The following is a 17,396-nucleotide window of genomic DNA, read 5'->3' on the forward strand; positions in this document are numbered from 1 at the left end:
TGGGTTTTCAGACTTTAGGGATGAACACTTTGGTGATGGAAAATAATTAAGTAGGCTTATACTCACGCAAGTACTGTAGCTTACTTGCACAGTCCTGACGTACAACCCAAAAGTTATTGTAGCTGATTAGACATTACTTAGTAGTAAATAGTAGCCTACTTGAGTAGGCCTATGTGTATATCATGTTTTATTGTTCTATTATAAAACCTCACTGAACCATATCATACTTTAAACCAACTGTCAGTACCAATACAGGACATTATGGTGATTTCACCTCAGTGTTATATTCATCAAAATAACAAAGAAGATAAGAAGTCTGCGATTTTGATTTTGACTAAGTGTATTAATAATTGCTTACCGTGGGCCCTCTTGTAGAAGCCACTTTTACTTGTCATAGCAGAAAAGCAACAGGTGTAACCGATGATATTTAAGATGGGTTTGTTCCATTTAGACTGCCAGGAAGCTGCATCAGCAAGCCAACACGCACAATGCCAGAGCCTGTCACAAACACACGGAAATGGAAAACAGCTGCCATCAGTGTTGCGTCTTGGTTACACCAGCATGTGTTTGTCTCAGGATAAATACATACACACACACCTGAAATGTCAAACATTAAAGATATTCTAATACACTAATACATTCTCACAATCCTGTTCTAGGGACTGGTAAGGTGGCAAAAGCTGTGGCTGCGTCTTTGTTAAAAAGACACCACAAACACACAACACTCAGGACCACAGTGCTGCATGTGGTCTGTGGGTTGGTGATGATTTACAGATGTAATACCACTCCCGTCCTGCAGGTGTCGCTGCAGGGGGGTACAATGTAAACATCGCGGAGCGGCGGCTAAGTGACAGCAGATAACGTCGGTGGAAATCCAGGATGTTTTCTTTCAAAGAGGCAATGGGGACCATTAAATAGTTTCCCACTCTGTCGTGTTAATACATATTACCATTAACTTTAAGATTATAGCCATCTAAAAGCAGTATTGGTGTCACTGCGCTTCTGTTAAGAGACCAAGCTAACTAGCTAGCTAGCTTAGCTTCAGCGGAGGGATGAACTCTCTGGTCGGCTACGGAGTGTCGTCGGACTCTGACAGCGATGGAGATGCGGAGGATGTAAACAACGGTGGAGTTAGGTAAATATTCAATCACGCAAACATGCATCACAAGCCACAGACAGTCGGGTGATTTTAAATAATACTGCGCTAGTTTAAACAAGCTGTTAACTCTCTTTGCAGCTCCTCCAGTTCTGTGAAGGAGCTGAGTGATGAGGCTCCAGGTGACAAAAGGACCCGCAACTTCTTGCTGGAGACTGGTTCAGCTTCTAGTGATTCAGAACCAGAGGAAGATGACCCAGAGCCCTCCTCATCACCACCACCACCGCCACATCTTCACACACCAGCATCCTCCGCAGCCCGCCAGTCCACCCTGCCTCCTCCTTCCCTGGGCTCCCTCAACCCCAACAAACTCCCTCCTCCTTCTCTGAACACCTGCTCTGACAGCAGTGTGTTTGCCAACCCCTTCAAGGCCCAGGCAGACCAGAAGCTCAGCGCCTTGCAGAAACACGTCCCCCTCACACTGCAGGCCCAGCCCTCCCAGATAGGGGGTAAAAGGATGTGTGTGTCGTACAGGAAGGACGGAAGGTGCAGGTTTGGGATCAAGTGCAAGTTTGCTCATGACAGTGACCTCCAGACCCCGGTGACCCCCACTGACTGTCATCCAGCTGTGAGCGAAGACCTGTCAGATCCAGATGAGTCCCATGCAGGTGACTCATGTGTCAGAGGACAGGAGACAACGGAGGAAGAGTCAGGAGGGCAGCAAGCGAAGAAGAGGAGGGTCGGACTGAGTAACACCTTAATACCCCCTAAACGAGCTATGAAGCAGTTTTCCATGCAAAGGGACAGAGAGCGGGTCAATATGTCCTGATGGGTTTTTACTGTGGCGTCATTAAGCAATAGTAGTGGGAAGAAATGTCTTCTCTATGTGTGTGTGTATATGTTGTAGAAATTGTGCACTGTCCTCAGTAGGGACGATTGATGACTCAGGCATACAGTTGTGTTTTTATTCCCCACAAACGCTCGAGAACAATTTCTTGCCCTTGCTCAAAGACATTCTAACATGTGGACAAAAAGGAGCTCGCCATTGATATTAAGGGTTGACTCTATCTACCAGGCACACTCATACACTTTGGGACATGCTCCAGTCAAGTCTACAAGGGTTCGGGGCTGTCGCCAAGCACATGAGAGTCCCTCATGGAGGTGTGGAAACGTTTGTGGCCACTTCCTATAGGTCTGCATTTGTCCATACTCTGTCTAAGTGAAAGCCCCCAGTTCACAGTGTTGTAATGTTGAACACAGGATTAGCATGGGATGAAACAACAAAGATAATCCAGATGATCCACCATTTTCTATTTTTTGTGATGAATGCAAATGTACAAAATTGCAGGAGATGTGTTATTTTCTGCCGAACTGACTCTCTACTTGATTTACTGTTTATTAAAGGTGCAATATGTAAGAATTAGCTACTTGTTGAATTCGTTTGTCAAAAAGGGGGGCAGCATAGGACCAGAGTATCCTCTGTCTGCTGCTAACTGTAGCTGTTGTTAGCTCAATTATAAAAGAAAATAAAACATTGCAACACATTAAATAGATGCCACAGTGTCAGAAGTGTTGTTCCCCCTCATTCCATTGATAATTTTATGTTTTACATACTGCACCTTTAAACATCAAAAAGCAATACACTTTTAAAACTTTATTAAACTTTTTCCCTGAAACCTGACTGAATATGGTTCTGTTGTGGACATGTGTACTCCTGTTTTGTTTGGTACTATTTTTAAAATGTATAGGTCACAAACACACAAGGGATAGTGAAATGTCATAAAATGACGTCCAAGTCATCTTTATACCATCCTGTTCTCTTACAGCATCTCTCACTCAAAACACTTACCAAGTGACTTCAGCTGAGTCCATGAGGATTCAGAATTGAAGGCCTTCAGAGGGACACTGAGGTCGAGCCTACAGCTGCCACAGCTGAAGCGAAAAATCCTCCTTATCCTCTCACAATTATGTTCTCTTAACTGTCAGTGAATACACTCTGGATAAATGTTAAGACGTTTATTTACATCATATAAATGAACAGTTTTTGTGTTTGCTCTACAGCACATCCTAAACCACAAATCAGAGAGGTGCAGATTTAGTATTGACATACATATGTTTTCCAAGGTCTCTACATAGCTTTGCTTATTAAATTACGTTACACTTAGAAAGGTTATTGACAAAATCTGACTATTTCAGTGACTGTGCTATACTGTTATTTTAACAGGTTCAAATGTGATTTACAACGTCCACGGCCACCCTCTGTCTGCCTATAATAACCAAGAACTTTTTAACAAGTACATATATTATAGGCATGTTACTCTTTTTAATGACTACAAGCAGCCAAGCTTAACGCACATTTGCACAGTAGTGCTGTCGTGATACTGGAATTTTGTAACTTTGATGCAATACCTTTAAAAATACCAATACTTGGTACCATGGGGAAAAAAAACTGACAAATCACTGAGGGCATTAAATTTGAGATTTTCACTAAAATATAAATAACGCAAGGCATGTGTTCTGTATATAAGAGCATCAGCATGGAGGTACATTTATTTCTGGTGGGTGAGGGAATTATATATATTTTGGACAACACTACTGCACAGATGTCATTGAAACATATTCATGACACTGACATAAATTGCTAAAATATGCACATTTTGTGACTTTTTACAGGCTTGTGAAATGTCTTTTTTTTGTCTACACCTTTGCAGATTTTTTGTGTGACTTTAAATCATTTTCTGTCATTAGCGTTTTTACCTTTTCAAATAAAGGCTTTACAGTAGATCTGGACAATAAATGAAAAAATAGCTGCCTATTCATTTAAACTGACGTTTTACAGCTTTCTAATGTGTATTTGGTGTTAATTCATAATAAAAAACAGTTGATTTATTCCAGAAGGAACCTTGATGCCACACACTAGGCATTTAATGTGCTGTATATTACTAAGAGGTATGCTATATTATTGCATAATAGCAACAGCTTTGCGACATAACCTCAGCATCAACGCGCACACACAGACACACACACTCACACACTCACATAAAAGGCTAGTTACAGGACTGTTATGTACAAAGGCAATGACTTACACATACAGACACATACAGATCTTTCCCTGATACAGATATTCTAAAAAGCTACCAAATATGACTATGAGTGAACAGTACTTAATATATTGGTGATCCTACATTTACCTCAAACATTGCATTACAGTATACTGGGTCAAAGATGACAAAATCTGCTTCTGGTTTGTGTTTTACATGAGGGCCTGCTGCAAATGCCTCTCAGCGCCGTCCGACAGAACTTCCCCCTGTGCCGTATGCTCCCACACCACACCGTCCTCCCCTACAGCCTCTGTCTGAGAGGAAGACGAGAGCACGGGATTGTCCAGAATAAAGCTGTCCCCGTTGGTGGAAGCTGGATCCTGGGACTGGGGATGGGGATGGGGGCTTGGGGTGGCCGTCTGTAGGGTCTGAAGCTGCTGAGAAGTGGCTAGGATGGGGATCTGCTGAATGTGGGTCTGAGACTGGCTGACTGGCTGGAAGGTCATCTGGAGGATCTGCGTCTGGCCCTGGTTCTGCTGCTGGGAGGAATACGACTGCAGAGACTGGAGCTGGGGTTGATGTTGGGTCACCACTGAGCTGGAATGGAGGGTCAGTTGTGACTGCTGAGCGGCCTGCACAAACTGGACGGGCATCTGGAGCTGGAGGTGAGTCTGCTGCTGGTTGTCAGCTGGCGAGGGGGGGTCAATGGGGGACAGGGCGATCGTCACTGGCACCTGCATGGTATGGAGGCTCTGGTCTTGTCCCAGTAAAACCACCTGGTGACTCACTTGTTGGGACACGTGGCCCATCTGGGACACCTGAGCCACTTGCTGCCCGACTTGCCCTTCCTGGCTCAGCTGGTCCACCTGCCCATCCTGCCCTATTTGGCTCACATCCAGGGCAGTGACCTCTGTTTGCATGGGGCTTCCTGAAAGCTCCAGCAGGGAGGCGGGGGTTGTGATGAGGGCGCCAGCGTTGGCTGCCAGTGCCTCCGCTATTAGAACCTCAGGGTGACTCTTGGCCTTGTGGGCCACCACACAGTCCTTCTTCTCGAACTTCTTGCCACAAATTGGGCAGGAGAACTGATAAGTGGCATCAGCATCATGCTTCTTCATGTGCCAGTTGAGAGACGCCTTCTGACGACACGTGAAGCCACAGATTTCACACCTGTTGGGGGTAAACATGAGAGTCAATGCATTGAAGTCATATCAGGAATTTAAGAGAATTAAAATATGTCAAAACACAGACTTCTAATACAAAGTACTCACTGTAGGGGCTTCTCTCCGGTGTGAATCATGCGGTGCACAGCCAGGTTGTGGGAGCTCTTGAAGGCACGAGCACAGAACTCACAGATGTAGTCCCTCTGGTCTAGAACCACAAAACACACAAATATAGAAGTCTTCTCCAAATAATAAATTATGACAAAAACTCAGACAGATCAAACCCAATGCCTGTTTTCTGTTTGCGCTGCACATGTACCTGTGTGGTGCTTCGCATGTCGCAGCAGCTGCTTCTGTAGGCGGAAAAGCCTCCCACAAGACGGGTGAGGACAGACATACTTCTTCTTAAGCAAGTGTTGATACTTAATATGGTGCTGGCATGGAAAACAGAGATTATGCAGAACAGTATGTCAGCATCAGTTGGATGGAATGGCAAGGAGAATAAAAGCTGTCCCTGTACAGTCGCAGTCAGACATTATGTGAATTCAGGTGAATGAAAGCAAAGTAGTAATCAGCATTGACAATAAAGCTACAAAGATCAGTCGAATACTTGACTGAAACAGACAATTTTCCAGGATCGATTCATAACATAAGTCATAAGTCATTTTTCAAGCAAATCTCTCAAACATTTGTCTTTTATGGCAGTAAATGAAGAGTCTTTTGATTGTGACTGCTGGTTGGATAAAAGAAACCATCTGAAGACGTCTCTCTGAGAAGTTACGATGAGCATTCTTCATATCTTCTTATAAAAAAAAGACTAAATGGTTAAATGGCGGCAGAGTAAATGATAATTAAATGAAATCTTTGCTGCATCCCTACTAAAGAGGAATGTGTGGTCAAATTAAATAGTATCTGAAATTAAATCAGGATAAAAAAAAATGTCTGTAGCAGTCCTAACCCCTTTATGATGTAACGCGGCAGCTGAGAGTGACAGCCCTCAGTGGGACTGAGTGGTTGCTGAGACTGACCTGCAGGTACCGAGGATGAGCCAGGACTGTCCCACATCCTTCCATTTCACAGCGCACATACTGCACTGGGGGCTTCTTCCTGTGTGGGTGAAGCATGTGTCATTGCACTGTCACAACACTGAAACCAAATATGAAATAAAACAGATATCAACTCCACCTTCTCTTTGGCAGCCTTGGCGTTTTATCGTCTTTTTTCCGCCGACCTCTCCTTAAACAAAACAAATATGATTAATGCAAATCAGGATAAAAAGGCTTGTTCTTACATGTAGTGAATTAGAAACTATTTTGAAAAAGAGTAAAGGTACTACTGTGGCTCATTAAACACACATGCAACATGAATCTATCCAACATGTACTTTGCTACACATCAGTTGGTGCTGTGCTTACTTCCTGGGTCCATCTGGGTCCTCCACCATTTCTTCTTCTAGCTTCACTTCCTCTTCCACACTCTCCACATTGTCCAAGCCTTCTATCTTTATCTCAGCGACCTCTTTCTCTTTTTTAGGTGCTTTTTCTTTCTCTTTCTTCTCCTTCTGTTTAGGAGGAGCTCTACGCTTTGGTTTAGGAGCATCCCTAAGAAAGAAAAGAGAGATTATCCAGTTGGTAAACAAAACAAATGGGGCTCCACGTCTGATCATGTCAGAGAAACACACCTTTCAGCTTTCGGGTCATAGCTCTGGTCATTTAGATCGTCTCTAAAAGGAACGTCTTCATCACTGCTGAGGGCCTCTTCCTCCTCTGTGCCACTGAAATCAAAACAACAAATCACTTGAAACATAATTCCCCTCTTGTGCCCAGGGTCAAGTGAACGCGCTTGAGATGATTATACCTCTGACTCTGTGGCTGGTTGTTGTGGTCGTGTGGGTCAGCCTGAAATGGAGGGTCTTCATCATCCAACACTGGCTCAGCAACATCCTCGCTTTCCTTCTCTTTCTTTTTACTGAGACCGCAGAAGTTTGAAACACAGCCGTCATCGAAACACGGCACAAAACTCTCACTTAGTCACACACTCTCACAATTCACAAGTAAAGCCCTATTCGCACTGGACTAGTATGACCATGAGACTACGTGTGATTTAGAAATTAGGTTGCCACATTTGTGTGTTATATGGTGTATTTGCATGAGATAAATGACGTTTGTATTTTACTTGGATTTACTGATATTATCTCCTTGGTATGATGTCAAGGCTCTGTTTAACAACTTTCCACTTTCAGGGGCAAAGCATCTCTTCTTCAGCAGCCACATTATAAACATAGTTTAGAGTTCTTTTGCAGGTTTTATGCCTGCGTTGCGCGCATAGATAAACATTCACAGCTCATTCAGATCAAGTAATGAAAACCACTTGTTGCCTTCTGTCACTCATTTTAAACATCAGTATCTTGAACTCGCAGCACAGCTGGTGAATGCCTACAAGCTCACAACAGATGTTTAAAAAGAAATGCAACCCCAAGTCATCCACAGACGGATTTGCGCAGGACTATTATTATGACATGACGTCTGTGTTTGGCAAAATATGGTTGTGATGTGTGGTGGAATTTTTACTTTTCAAATACAGAAATGGCAGATTTGGCGAGGATTAAGGTCACAGACGTCCTGCATCATTTTAACACATGAATTAAAGGTCCCATATTATGAAAAACATGTTTTCTCTGGTCTCTACATATATAAACCAGTCCTCCCTGAGTCTGCCAACTCTCAGAATAAGGAAAGCAAATGAGTCCTGGATGGTCTCTGCAGCCAAAAAATCAGGGCTCCTACAGGCTGTTCAGATTCAGCTCCTGTTGTAATGTAACGACAGGAGAGATGTTCATAGGCCGGCCCCATCTGCATGAAAAAACTCCCCCCTCTCCCCAGAGATATCCGAGAGGGGGTATTCATCCCCGAGGTGAAGTTTGGTGTGTCCAGCGGTAAGATAGCAGTGTTTCGCAATGTCGTCGCTCAGAGCTAGACATGCAAATTGCTCTGTTGTTGGCTGTAAAAATCAGCATCAGTGCCTATATTCTGTCCCAGCTACAGAACAACAGAAGAGACAGTGCTTGCGTTTAATTTTTTAATGACAATGTGCCGGCTACGGTTTGTGTAAGTTTGTTTGTGTGTGCTAACCACATCAGACTGCTTCAGTAGCGAGGGTCAATACAAACCTGGCTTTGTCTAGACACTGACCCTCGATACTGTCGCAACCATACAGGACCCAGCAACTGCACCTGAGCCACTGGTAAGTGTCGCCACGGTTTGATTGTTTTTACAGTTGCCTACGAGTATGGTGAAGTCAGCTGGAAATTGGCTAAAGAGTTAGCTCCGCTTCGGTCCGCTATGCAATGGCGTTTGAAGCAAGTTTACATTGTAGTAACTGTAACAACACATACGAAAAAACTAAGTTACATATTCAGACACACTAACCATTCTGAAACATCCTGCTGCAGCCGCAGAGCCTGTACTTCTTCAGGAGCCTCTCCCTCTGGGTCCGATTCTGGGTCAAACTGGTATGGTTGAATGACAGCATCTCGGCGAGCCATAGCGATAGATCCACCGTAAACATTAGTGCATGCTACCGCTAGCGTAAGAGGCATCATCTTCCTGAGAGGGATGTGTAGCAGGCAAGGCAGGTGATGACACAGAGCTCATTATCATTTAAAGGTGCAGGCACAGAAACAGCCCACTTGAGCGACTTTTAGACAGCTGAAATTCAGGACCACGGATGGGTTTGGGGCAATGCATATCGAATACAGTGTTGCTGAACCTCTGACAGCTGTGTGAAATTGCTGAAAAACAGTATAATATGGGACCTTTCAGGTCTCTGGGCAATACTAGTCAGGTGAGAATAGGGCTTAAGACAGTGGACTTAAAAAACATGGGCACAGGGGGCCATAATTAACAGAACAGGATAAGTTTTTTGGATATATAGCACTGTTATGTAAACTCTCCAATCCTCTAGCAGCCTCCTTTGGTAAAACCAAATGTGTTTTATGTCATTTTTAAAAATGTTACTGCATAACTCCAGAGTCTGAACAAGTTAGTACAAACCAATGTGATCTGATCTGACTGCATCAAAGAAAACAAACATGATCCCATCACATCAATCACCAGACTCAGTTCATGTTCTTCTATTCTATCTTCTATTCTTTTATTTATACCGTAACCATATATTTATCATTATGTAAATGAATAAGACTTGCTTACAGTGTTCATATTATGTTTTACCCAAAGGAAGAGAAATTTACTTACATGTCACACTTCTCTTTATTGTTTAACTCTCTTTCCACTGCTGCAGACAAACAGACAAAGACATCAGTTTGAGAGAGGCAACAAAAGCACAAACTCCATCAAGTTCAGATGACATGCAAACTTGTTTAAACTTAGGCAAAACAGATAAAACACAGAAACATTTCATTTCAGGCTGCTGCAAGGGAGGTATTAGAAGTAGAAGGGACTAACCAGACAGCACTGATCCCATTAGTTACACTGAAAATCCATATTCGCAACCAGCTCTTATCAATTACATAAAAATACCGCTGAAGGATTTTAATGTAATAAAATAACATCCTGAAGCCTCAGTGCCTCTGCCTACATCACAGGCCCACATCCTGAACCACTGTCGCTCACTGTCAACAGGTTGCTCACCAGCTGGATTCTCCATTCCAGGTTCGGTCTTACACACAGGCTTGGCAGAGCCGCGGCCAGCTCTGCCAGATGGGGGCTTGGCACGAGTCTGGGCTGGGGGGCGTCGAGAGGGAAGAGCTGGAGTGATGGAGCAGAGGCATGCCATCAAACATACTGTGTGCCATGAAGTGTGTGGTGCAGGCATAAATACACACAACACACACATAAACCAGTGTACACATGATCTGCTTCAATCCACTTCCACAGAATAAGATGTGGGCATGTCAAAGACTGATCACCTTGAGCATCTGTGGCAGGTTTCTTTGGGTCCTCGGAGCTGAAAGAAGGAGACAAAAACATCGAGATTACTTTATCCCCACCTGAAGAGGAACATCAGACATTGCTCTGTTTAAAAGCGGCAGCAATGAGTGCAAATGTGACAATCTGCAGACCCAGGTAAGTGTTACTCCACCCTCCCCATGCGGAGCTGAAGAAAGGGGACGAGCTATGCTGAAGGCGTGCTTTTGACAGGAACTGACCCCGCCGACACAAACACACATGTAAAAAGTCTTGACAGACTCGATGTAAACAAACGTACGGCTCGGACTGCTATGTTACAAACTTACTCTGTGCCTTGAAGGCTGTCACCTGCGACCCGCCCTCCAGCCTCAGCCGGACCCGCTGATTCTGAATTTTTCTTCCGCCTCGAGTTGGAAACTTTCCTCCGCTTAGTCGCGCCGATGTCCGGGCTCGGTTCGTCCTCGTCGTCGTCGCTCTTGCTGTCCTTCAGCCAGGCCGGTACTGCCCTTGTTGACCTGTCTCTCAAAACCCGTCCCGAGCTCTGCGGGCTCGACGCTGCTCCGTTAACGTCCGTTAATGAAGCGGAGCCGCCGGACCTCGGGCGGCTCGCGCCGCGCTCCCTCAGCCCCCTCCGCGGGGTAACGTTGGAACTGGTGGCCGGGGTCTGCTCTGCGGCCTTGTCCTCCGCCGGCTCGCCACCTTTATTTACATCCTCTGCTCGGTCGCCGGCCGCTTCCATCACCGTGAGGACACTTCAGCCTACCTCGAATTCCGCTTAAAGTCAAGCAGGTTTAGTAGCGATGTGCGGAAAAACGGTCCACATCTGGTTAAAAGACGTTTTGATTGCAAGCGGCCTTTATCCAACAGTGGGGCATTTTCTGTCAATGCGCCGGTTTCGTCGCAAATTAAATGCATACATTTATTGATTAGACATTGAAAACTTTTTTCTTAATTATCTATTCAGCAATAAACCCATATCATTTTAAAGAAGCAGACACTATTTTCGCGTTCTTAAAGCTATAGCAAACCTACTTATTCGCCCGGGCCTGGAGCGCAACCATTTTGTGCGCTTTGTTGCGTCTCCTTTAAGCCAAATATAAACGGAGGTTACGTTCAGGAGCGGCAACGCATTTTAGCAGCTGCATAAACTAACTGGATTTACCTCCGTGCTTCCAGAAGATGGAGTCGGCAGGTCCGCAGTGTTTATACATCTGCGGAGACGGCATAAGCCGTGCGAAGGCACCGTGCACACACGGCTGAGTGCTGGGGCATCATGGGAAATGTAGTTTGAGTTGAAGCACCACAGCTCGGACTTTAGTTTAAGGATATTTCTGTTTCTTTTGACGTTTTTTTTTTTTTAAATCATTTTAGGATAAAGAATAAGGAATCGAAATCTTTTGTGTATGATTGGCAATGCTTGTTTTCAGTGTATTTTATTGCCCCTTCTGCAATGCATTGTGTGTTATTTGCTGAATAAATTAAATAAATGACAATATTTCACTTAACACTCAGAGTGTACGGTCATATCTTCTTCTTGCATTCTTGCATGTGTTGAATTCATTTTTAACCTCAAGTAAGATGAATTATGGTTTATTTCCTACAGGATTCTGCACTGATGACAGTGAAGCTAACATGGCTGCCAGTGAAAACCCTGCACTGTGTGGTGAGAGCTGTGTAGCTCTGCTGCAGGCTGTTCTGATGGGCCTCATTTACCACCAGATGGCAATATTGTCTTAAATGTATAGTGCATTGCTCATCTCTGACAGAACTTAACTTGGTCTAAATTCTACTCCTGTTATCTGTAAATGTGATCAAGCAGGTGTGGTGCTAAAGATAATATTTCTGAGAAATAAACTTACCATTGCTTCATGCCTGGCTGAGATTGTAATGGTTTTATTTAGCTCACACAAACCACCATGAGATATTTTGGGTGATGGGAAGGGCAAACTTACAAAAGTAGGTTTTGACGCTACTAGGAACAGAATTAATAATACTGATACAGACACCAATATTTGTTTTGATTATTAAAAGCAGATAAGGGGCAGGGAATTAGGCATTTTACTGTTCTCAGCCAATCACTTAATAACAGACACGTTAATTCACACAAATTTCTACATGTCAGTTCTATGAACAAATAGGGTGACAATCACTGCAGGCATGTATAAAGAATCAGCAGAGAATTGGAGTGCATGCATCAACAAGCGCATTCATGCTTCCAAAACGTGGCAGTTTCTTTATATCTATCCTGCTGATGATACAAGTAAGGAACAAGTTATAGTCTTGCATCAATAGTAATAGAGTAATAGAGTAGAGTAATAGAGTTTAATAGTACAAAAGTATTCTCCAGATTGTGGTGACGTGGAAGTATAAAGTAGAGGAAATTGGAAATACTCAACTAAATTGCAAGTACTTCAAAATTATTCAGAAGAACAGTCTTTTCCAATAGTTTAAGATGATTGTTTGTATTTTTTCCTGAGACCTGTCTCAATACTTTAATGGTTAAACTGCTGTCTGACAGGTGGATACACTGTATAAAAACTCCATGTACCTGAGACTGCCCCCCTCTTCCTCCTCCTCCTCCTCCTCATGTTGTTCTACATGATGAGGGCTACTAATGTTCTTAAAAGGCTCACTGGGCTCCTCGCCGGGGTACAACATGTTTCTGGAGTAAAGTTGACGGAGAAGTTTATGAAACATTCTCAAAACACTGCGCTCTCTCGCTCTCTCTCTCTCTCTCCATCACGACACATTGCCCAATAGTAGCTGATGTATCGGGTCAGAGATGGGTTTCCATTTACAGAGGTCAGAGTTACAGTCAGGAAACGTCTCACCGCTTCTGCACTTTTCACCGTTATTGTTTGAACAATGTAGACCAACAAAACAAAAAACAGCATTGCATCCTTTTGAAAATGCTTTATTTATCTACTTTATCACTATAAATATAACAAGACTGAACAAGCTTTTTTTTTTTCTTAAACAAACCATCAGATAGAAAACAGTCTGCATAGGTCTACAAAGGCATAGCAAAGGGCACATATTGGCAATAAGGCACACACTAGCAAGAGTTTAAATGGTAACACCTATGTTAAACTAGGCATACATGGCTCCACACCACTGACAAAAGGAGCAGAGGGACTTCATCCCGCTGCTGCAGTGTAGGTGAAATGCAGGCAAAAGAAAATAAAGCATGTGTAATGAGTGGGAAAACAAGCAGAGGGTAAAATTTGGATGGCTGTTACTGACATATGCAGTTGCAAATCCAGCAGCTCAACACACAATGATAATCCAGTTTTAGTCTTTTTTTGCTGTTGAGGCTGATAAAAAAAACAAAAAGTAGCTCTTCTCGTTCCCACTCAAAACACTGAATCCAGTTCAAAACAGCAAACAGAATATTACACATAACAAAAACACAATAACCTTGAATTCTTTAAAAACTATTGGACACTTTGGCAAAAAAGAAAACATTTTTTCTACTTTTGTTACTCTGACTTTTTTTAATCCCTAAACAATGTGTAAATAAAGAAAAGAAATATGTTTTAGAATATATTATACCTTTTCTTCTTACTTCATACACAACACATGTAATGCATATATTAAATATATCCTGACGTATTGTCATCATACAAGAACATAATAAAAGCAGTAGCAAAATGGAGATGATGGAGTGAAATGAGACTCGTCTGTGGATAATCAATCTTTTCTCTTTTCTCAAAATACAGCCCATCGTCAAGTCAAACACATCATGTTGTTTAAAATGCAGTAAAAATGAGAAAATATGCAGAGAATAATAAAAAAAAAGGACTACCAGAACTGCTTTACAAATACATGCTCTCATATAAAGATGGCTGTGGAGTGTGACTTCATGATCAGTTCGCATCCGTTACATTTGTGTGCATGGCTACTTTTATATTTCAGCATGAGGTATTGCTCCAGTGATTCCCAGTCCAGTATTACACTTGTTTTTCAGAGTTTAAAAAGTGCCTTCTAAACATTCATCAGGGTTATTTTATGTTTTTATGCTTTAGGGAAAAAAAACTTGGTCACAGACACAGGCATTGAAAAGAGCCCAGTTTGCATGTGAACATCTCTTCATCTGAAAGTCGCAATCTCTTGCTTTTTATAAATATGTTTTAAGTGCACCTCGGTCAAAAGCACAGTTTGGAGGACGAGAAAGAAAGATGAGACAATGTCCATGGAGTGTTATCGCAGGAGAGGTAGCCTTGTCACATCTGACTGCAGAGACTAGAACCTACTCGTCTCACCACGATACAGTAATACCACAAATTTGGTGCAATGGAAATATGAATGCAGGAAACTCCATTCACTTTGCAATGTAAGGCACAGTGACAAGCACAGGGTAGCACATACATTATGCAGATGTAAGGCACTGTAGTCAGGAACAATCTTTCTAATATCATGAGACTGGAGTATTTGTAGCCCGTTTTTTTTTTTTTTTTTTTTTTTTGGTAAGCCTTGGCAAATACAGGAGCTCTTAAGTGCTCCAGTCCATATAGATACATGTCTCTCATTCCTGTCCATATTTGTTCACCTTTCAAAAGTCAAACAATTAAAAAAAAACAATAATAAAGATATGCATAAATGAGAAACAAAACAGCTAGCATCTGTTCAGTCTTAGTCCCCTGTCAGCGCATTTTCTGAGGATAGGAAACATCTAAGTGTTCATGATGTCGCCGTCTGTCAGACTTATAGATAAACCACGTTGTCTTTCCAGTTTTCTTTCACTAGCATTTCTTCCCCAACAAACCTGGCACGATAATATTATTCAGCTGGCAAACTTTTCGTTATGGAGAAAAAAGCTAAAATAGGCAAAAGAAACACGACACTTAGAACCTTCATTTAAAACACAAATAAAACGAAATAAACCAAAAAGTACCATGTTTGAAGCATACACATTCAACCAGCATGGACGGAGAGCATCACCTACAGCACATAGAATTGGCTACCATACTATATTAATGGAAAAAAATACTAGAAAAAAACATCAGTATATCCAAAAACAGTTGTCTTCAGTGGTATCCTCTCCTGTCAGTAGTTCCTAGTACTTTTACTTTCTTTGAATTAACTTTACATCCCCAATAATGAGAAATCTACAGAGAATAAACCTTAAATATGTATCTTCTCCTCATAAATACTTGAATGTACCTTCAGTGTGTAGAGGAGAGACAGAGAAAGATAAAGAGTAATGCTTGTTGTTAGGGGGAGTGACTGTCACCACATAAGGGTACAGGTTTCCTCAGTGAGTGGACTGTCGTCTATGTGTGTTCTAATTTACAGTGATGCTGCATAATTAAGCCTGTCATGTGGTTGCCTTGGGTCCAGGATACACTGAGGCTGATATGAGATGTCAGGTTTCATTGTTTCACTGTCTGTTTTCTTAATATCTGCTTCAAACGACATTCCTTTCGAGCATTTGGATGTTCACGAGTTCAAGTGATGGGACAGACTGTGGTGGTCGTTCAGTCACGTGGTCCCATCCTCACATTAATATGTCTGGTAGACGTCGTGGATGGGCAGCTGGAAGGCTGTGGCGGGAAAGGCCTGTGGAACAGCATAGCCTGCGTATCCCCCATATGCTGCAGCCGCCACCGCTGCATTCTTCTGCAGAGCGGCCAGAGCTGCTGTATTGGCAGCGTAGTTTGTGATGGGGACGTATCCACCTCCATACAGGCCACCAGCTGTTGGGATACGCTGTACGTTGTGGGCCATGGCATAGACAGGAGTGATCGGACGGCCCTGGGAAATGTTTGAAAAAGAGGAGGAGGAACATATTGAATAAGACCATTTCTAAAGCATGTCTTTAACAAGTGGCAACCTCCAGGGGCTGAAAAAGTAAGCCCACAACTGCTGTCCCTCAAATGGACAGCTGAGGCTGGCTCCAAAAACAAGTCAAAAGACAGATAGAAGTACATTGTATTACAAAAAGAAATAGCTCTTTTTCGTTGCCATTATAAAGATTTATGCTATTTGTAAGTAAAAATGGCATACTTTGAGATGCATTACCATGGATCCCAGTGGTTTTCTTGCAAGAAGCACCTTACGCCACTTCTGATAGATTCCCTGTGTTGGTTACCCTCCCTACGTTTGACTTGCATAGTGTAGCACTTAATGGGCCATTGATTCCCCAGTAAAGACACCGACCTATGCTTCTGCTCCTCTCAGGGTCACTAATCCTCTGTAGACAATCAAGAGCGTCTCTGGGGTAGGCAGAGTGGACAGCTCGGGTCCAGACCATCAGAGGCCCATCCTGTGGACACCTCTGCCTAACTAACCCTGAGACACTGCTTACTGTTTACTACAGCTCACAATCCAGTTTATCAGCTCTGTTTTTGGCTGTTTGTTTTACAAACCAATCGTTGTCTCATTTGTGGTATGGTTAAACAGTACTTTCTACATCCCTCCCTTTTGTTGCCCAGTTGAACACCAAGGCAAGGAAAACCTCTGTCGGTTTTTATTTCTAAGATTTTTTGACAGGAAGAATGTGCCTTAGCGGAACTCTGCCACTTTTTTTGTTCATTTCTTTTTTCCTGTCCAAAAACTTAATAGATGTACTGTACTCAGCGAGGGGTACACGGGACAAGAAGCCACTGAGGCTTTTGTCATGCAAGAATGACAAAAGTAGGCCAATCAGCATGTAGGGTGGATCTTGAAAGAACATCTGGGGGATCCATGATAACAGATATTTATGTTTACACCAACATCAAAATTCACACCTGAAAAGGTGGGGGGGTAGAGACCGCAGGTAGGACGGTGGCAGCAGCAGCAGTAGCAGTGGTGTGTTCAGGGTGTTGCATGGCCAGGGGGTTGATAAGGTGCTCCACCGTGTGCACCTTCCCCTCCTCCATCAGCTTGGCTGCAGGACCCGTGCTGAACACAGGGTACTGCCCACCCAGAGTCGGCAATCCCACTGCACATAAAGAGACACAAGAATGAGAGCTCGGATAATAGAGCGAACCACTGCAGACAACCGCAGAGCACAGCAAGAGATGGTTAATATGTAGACAGACAAGCACAATCCTGCACCCATGCTCAAACAGAAACAGCCACACTTTAATCTGAAGGTAATCTATAACAGGACAGATGGATGAAGCAATGAAGGATAAACAAAACAGAGAAAGGTTGAAGGGAACAATTTAGGCATGAATGGAAAAAAT

At 43.0% G+C, this 17,396-nt stretch overlaps 3 protein-coding genes and 1 long non-coding RNA gene across 15 annotated transcripts in view; 2 read left to right on the forward strand and 2 right to left on the reverse strand.

Annotated features, from left to right (window-relative positions):
* The first annotated feature begins 416 nt into the window (after positions 1 to 416).
* si:ch211-113e8.11 (zinc finger CCCH domain-containing protein 57) lies at positions 417 to 2,782 on the forward strand. The gene is made up of 2 exons (XM_037092308.1): positions 417 to 1,135; positions 1,238 to 2,782. Exons 1-2 carry the CDS (start codon positions 1,053 to 1,055, stop codon positions 1,923 to 1,925), a joined length of 771 nt encoding a protein of 256 aa, XP_036948203.1. The 5' UTR covers positions 417 to 1,052; the 3' UTR covers positions 1,926 to 2,782.
* Positions 2,783 to 3,097: 315 nt separating this feature from the next.
* si:ch211-113e8.10 (E3 ubiquitin-protein ligase ZFP91) lies at positions 3,098 to 11,829 on the reverse strand. Of its 3 annotated transcripts, none has more exons than XM_037092217.1 (13): positions 11,387 to 11,829; positions 10,224 to 10,261; positions 9,946 to 10,062; positions 9,550 to 9,589; positions 8,725 to 8,901; positions 7,154 to 7,264; positions 6,978 to 7,070; positions 6,712 to 6,897; positions 6,483 to 6,533; positions 6,326 to 6,404; positions 5,617 to 5,731; positions 5,406 to 5,505; positions 3,098 to 5,304 (listed from the first exon to the last, which is right to left on the reverse strand). In XM_037092217.1, exons 3-13 carry the CDS (start codon positions 9,959 to 9,961, stop codon positions 4,350 to 4,352), a joined length of 1,923 nt encoding a protein of 640 aa, XP_036948112.1. In that variant the 5' UTR covers positions 9,962 to 10,062; positions 10,224 to 10,261; positions 11,387 to 11,829; the 3' UTR covers positions 3,098 to 4,349. The 3 variants fall into 3 exon arrangements, with proteins under 3 accessions (XP_036948112.1, XP_036948102.1, XP_036948111.1); XM_037092207.1 differs by having other exon boundaries at positions 10,551 to 11,829; XM_037092216.1 differs by lacking the exon at positions 8,725 to 8,901 and having other exon boundaries at positions 10,551 to 11,829.
* LOC119016496 lies at positions 10,245 to 12,093 on the forward strand. The gene is made up of 2 exons (XR_005074177.1): positions 10,245 to 10,380; positions 11,828 to 12,093. It is a non-coding gene; the product is annotated as an uncharacterized LOC119016496 (long non-coding RNA).
* A 1,029-nt stretch (positions 12,094 to 13,122) lies between these two features.
* The window catches only part of rbm47 (RNA binding motif protein 47), a 34,855-nt gene continuing 30,581 nt past the window's right edge, over positions 13,123 to 17,396 (reverse strand). For all 10 annotated transcript variants that reach the window (XM_037092227.1, XM_037092294.1, XM_037092288.1 and 7 more), the window contains 2 exons: positions 16,956 to 17,149; positions 13,123 to 15,978 (listed from right to left, as the gene is read on the reverse strand). In XM_037092227.1, the coding sequence (XP_036948122.1) occupies positions 15,727 to 15,978; positions 16,956 to 17,149 (446 nt within the window). In that variant the 3' untranslated portion in view covers positions 13,123 to 15,726. The remainder of the gene's footprint in view (positions 15,979 to 16,955; positions 17,150 to 17,396) is intronic.

The sequence above is a fragment of the Acanthopagrus latus genome, chromosome 1 (assembly GCF_904848185.1).
Source record: "Acanthopagrus latus isolate v.2019 chromosome 1, fAcaLat1.1, whole genome shotgun sequence".
NCBI classification, from domain to species: Eukaryota; Metazoa; Chordata; class Actinopteri; order Spariformes; family Sparidae; genus Acanthopagrus; species Acanthopagrus latus.

Coding starts and splice junctions, on each gene's coding strand:
- si:ch211-113e8.11 (XM_037092308.1), top strand. CDS start 1,053: ATGAACTCTCTGGTCGGCTACGGAGTGTCGTCGGACTCTGACAGCGAT. Junction 1,136..1,237: donor GTAAACAACGGTGGAGTTAG/GTAAATATTCAA, acceptor CTCTCTTTGCAG/CTCCTCCAGTTCTGTGAAGG.
- si:ch211-113e8.10 (XM_037092207.1), bottom strand. CDS start 10,963: ATGGAAGCGGCCGGCGACCGAGCAGAGGATGTAAATAAAGGTGGCGAG. Junction 9,590..9,945: donor TGGAATGGAGAATCCAGCTG/GTGAGCAACCTG, acceptor GTTTGTCTGCAG/CAGTGGAAAGAGAGTTAAAC. Junction 5,732..6,325: donor CTCATCCTCGGTACCTGCAG/GTCAGTCTCAGC, acceptor TTTCCATGCCAG/CACCATATTAAGTATCAACA.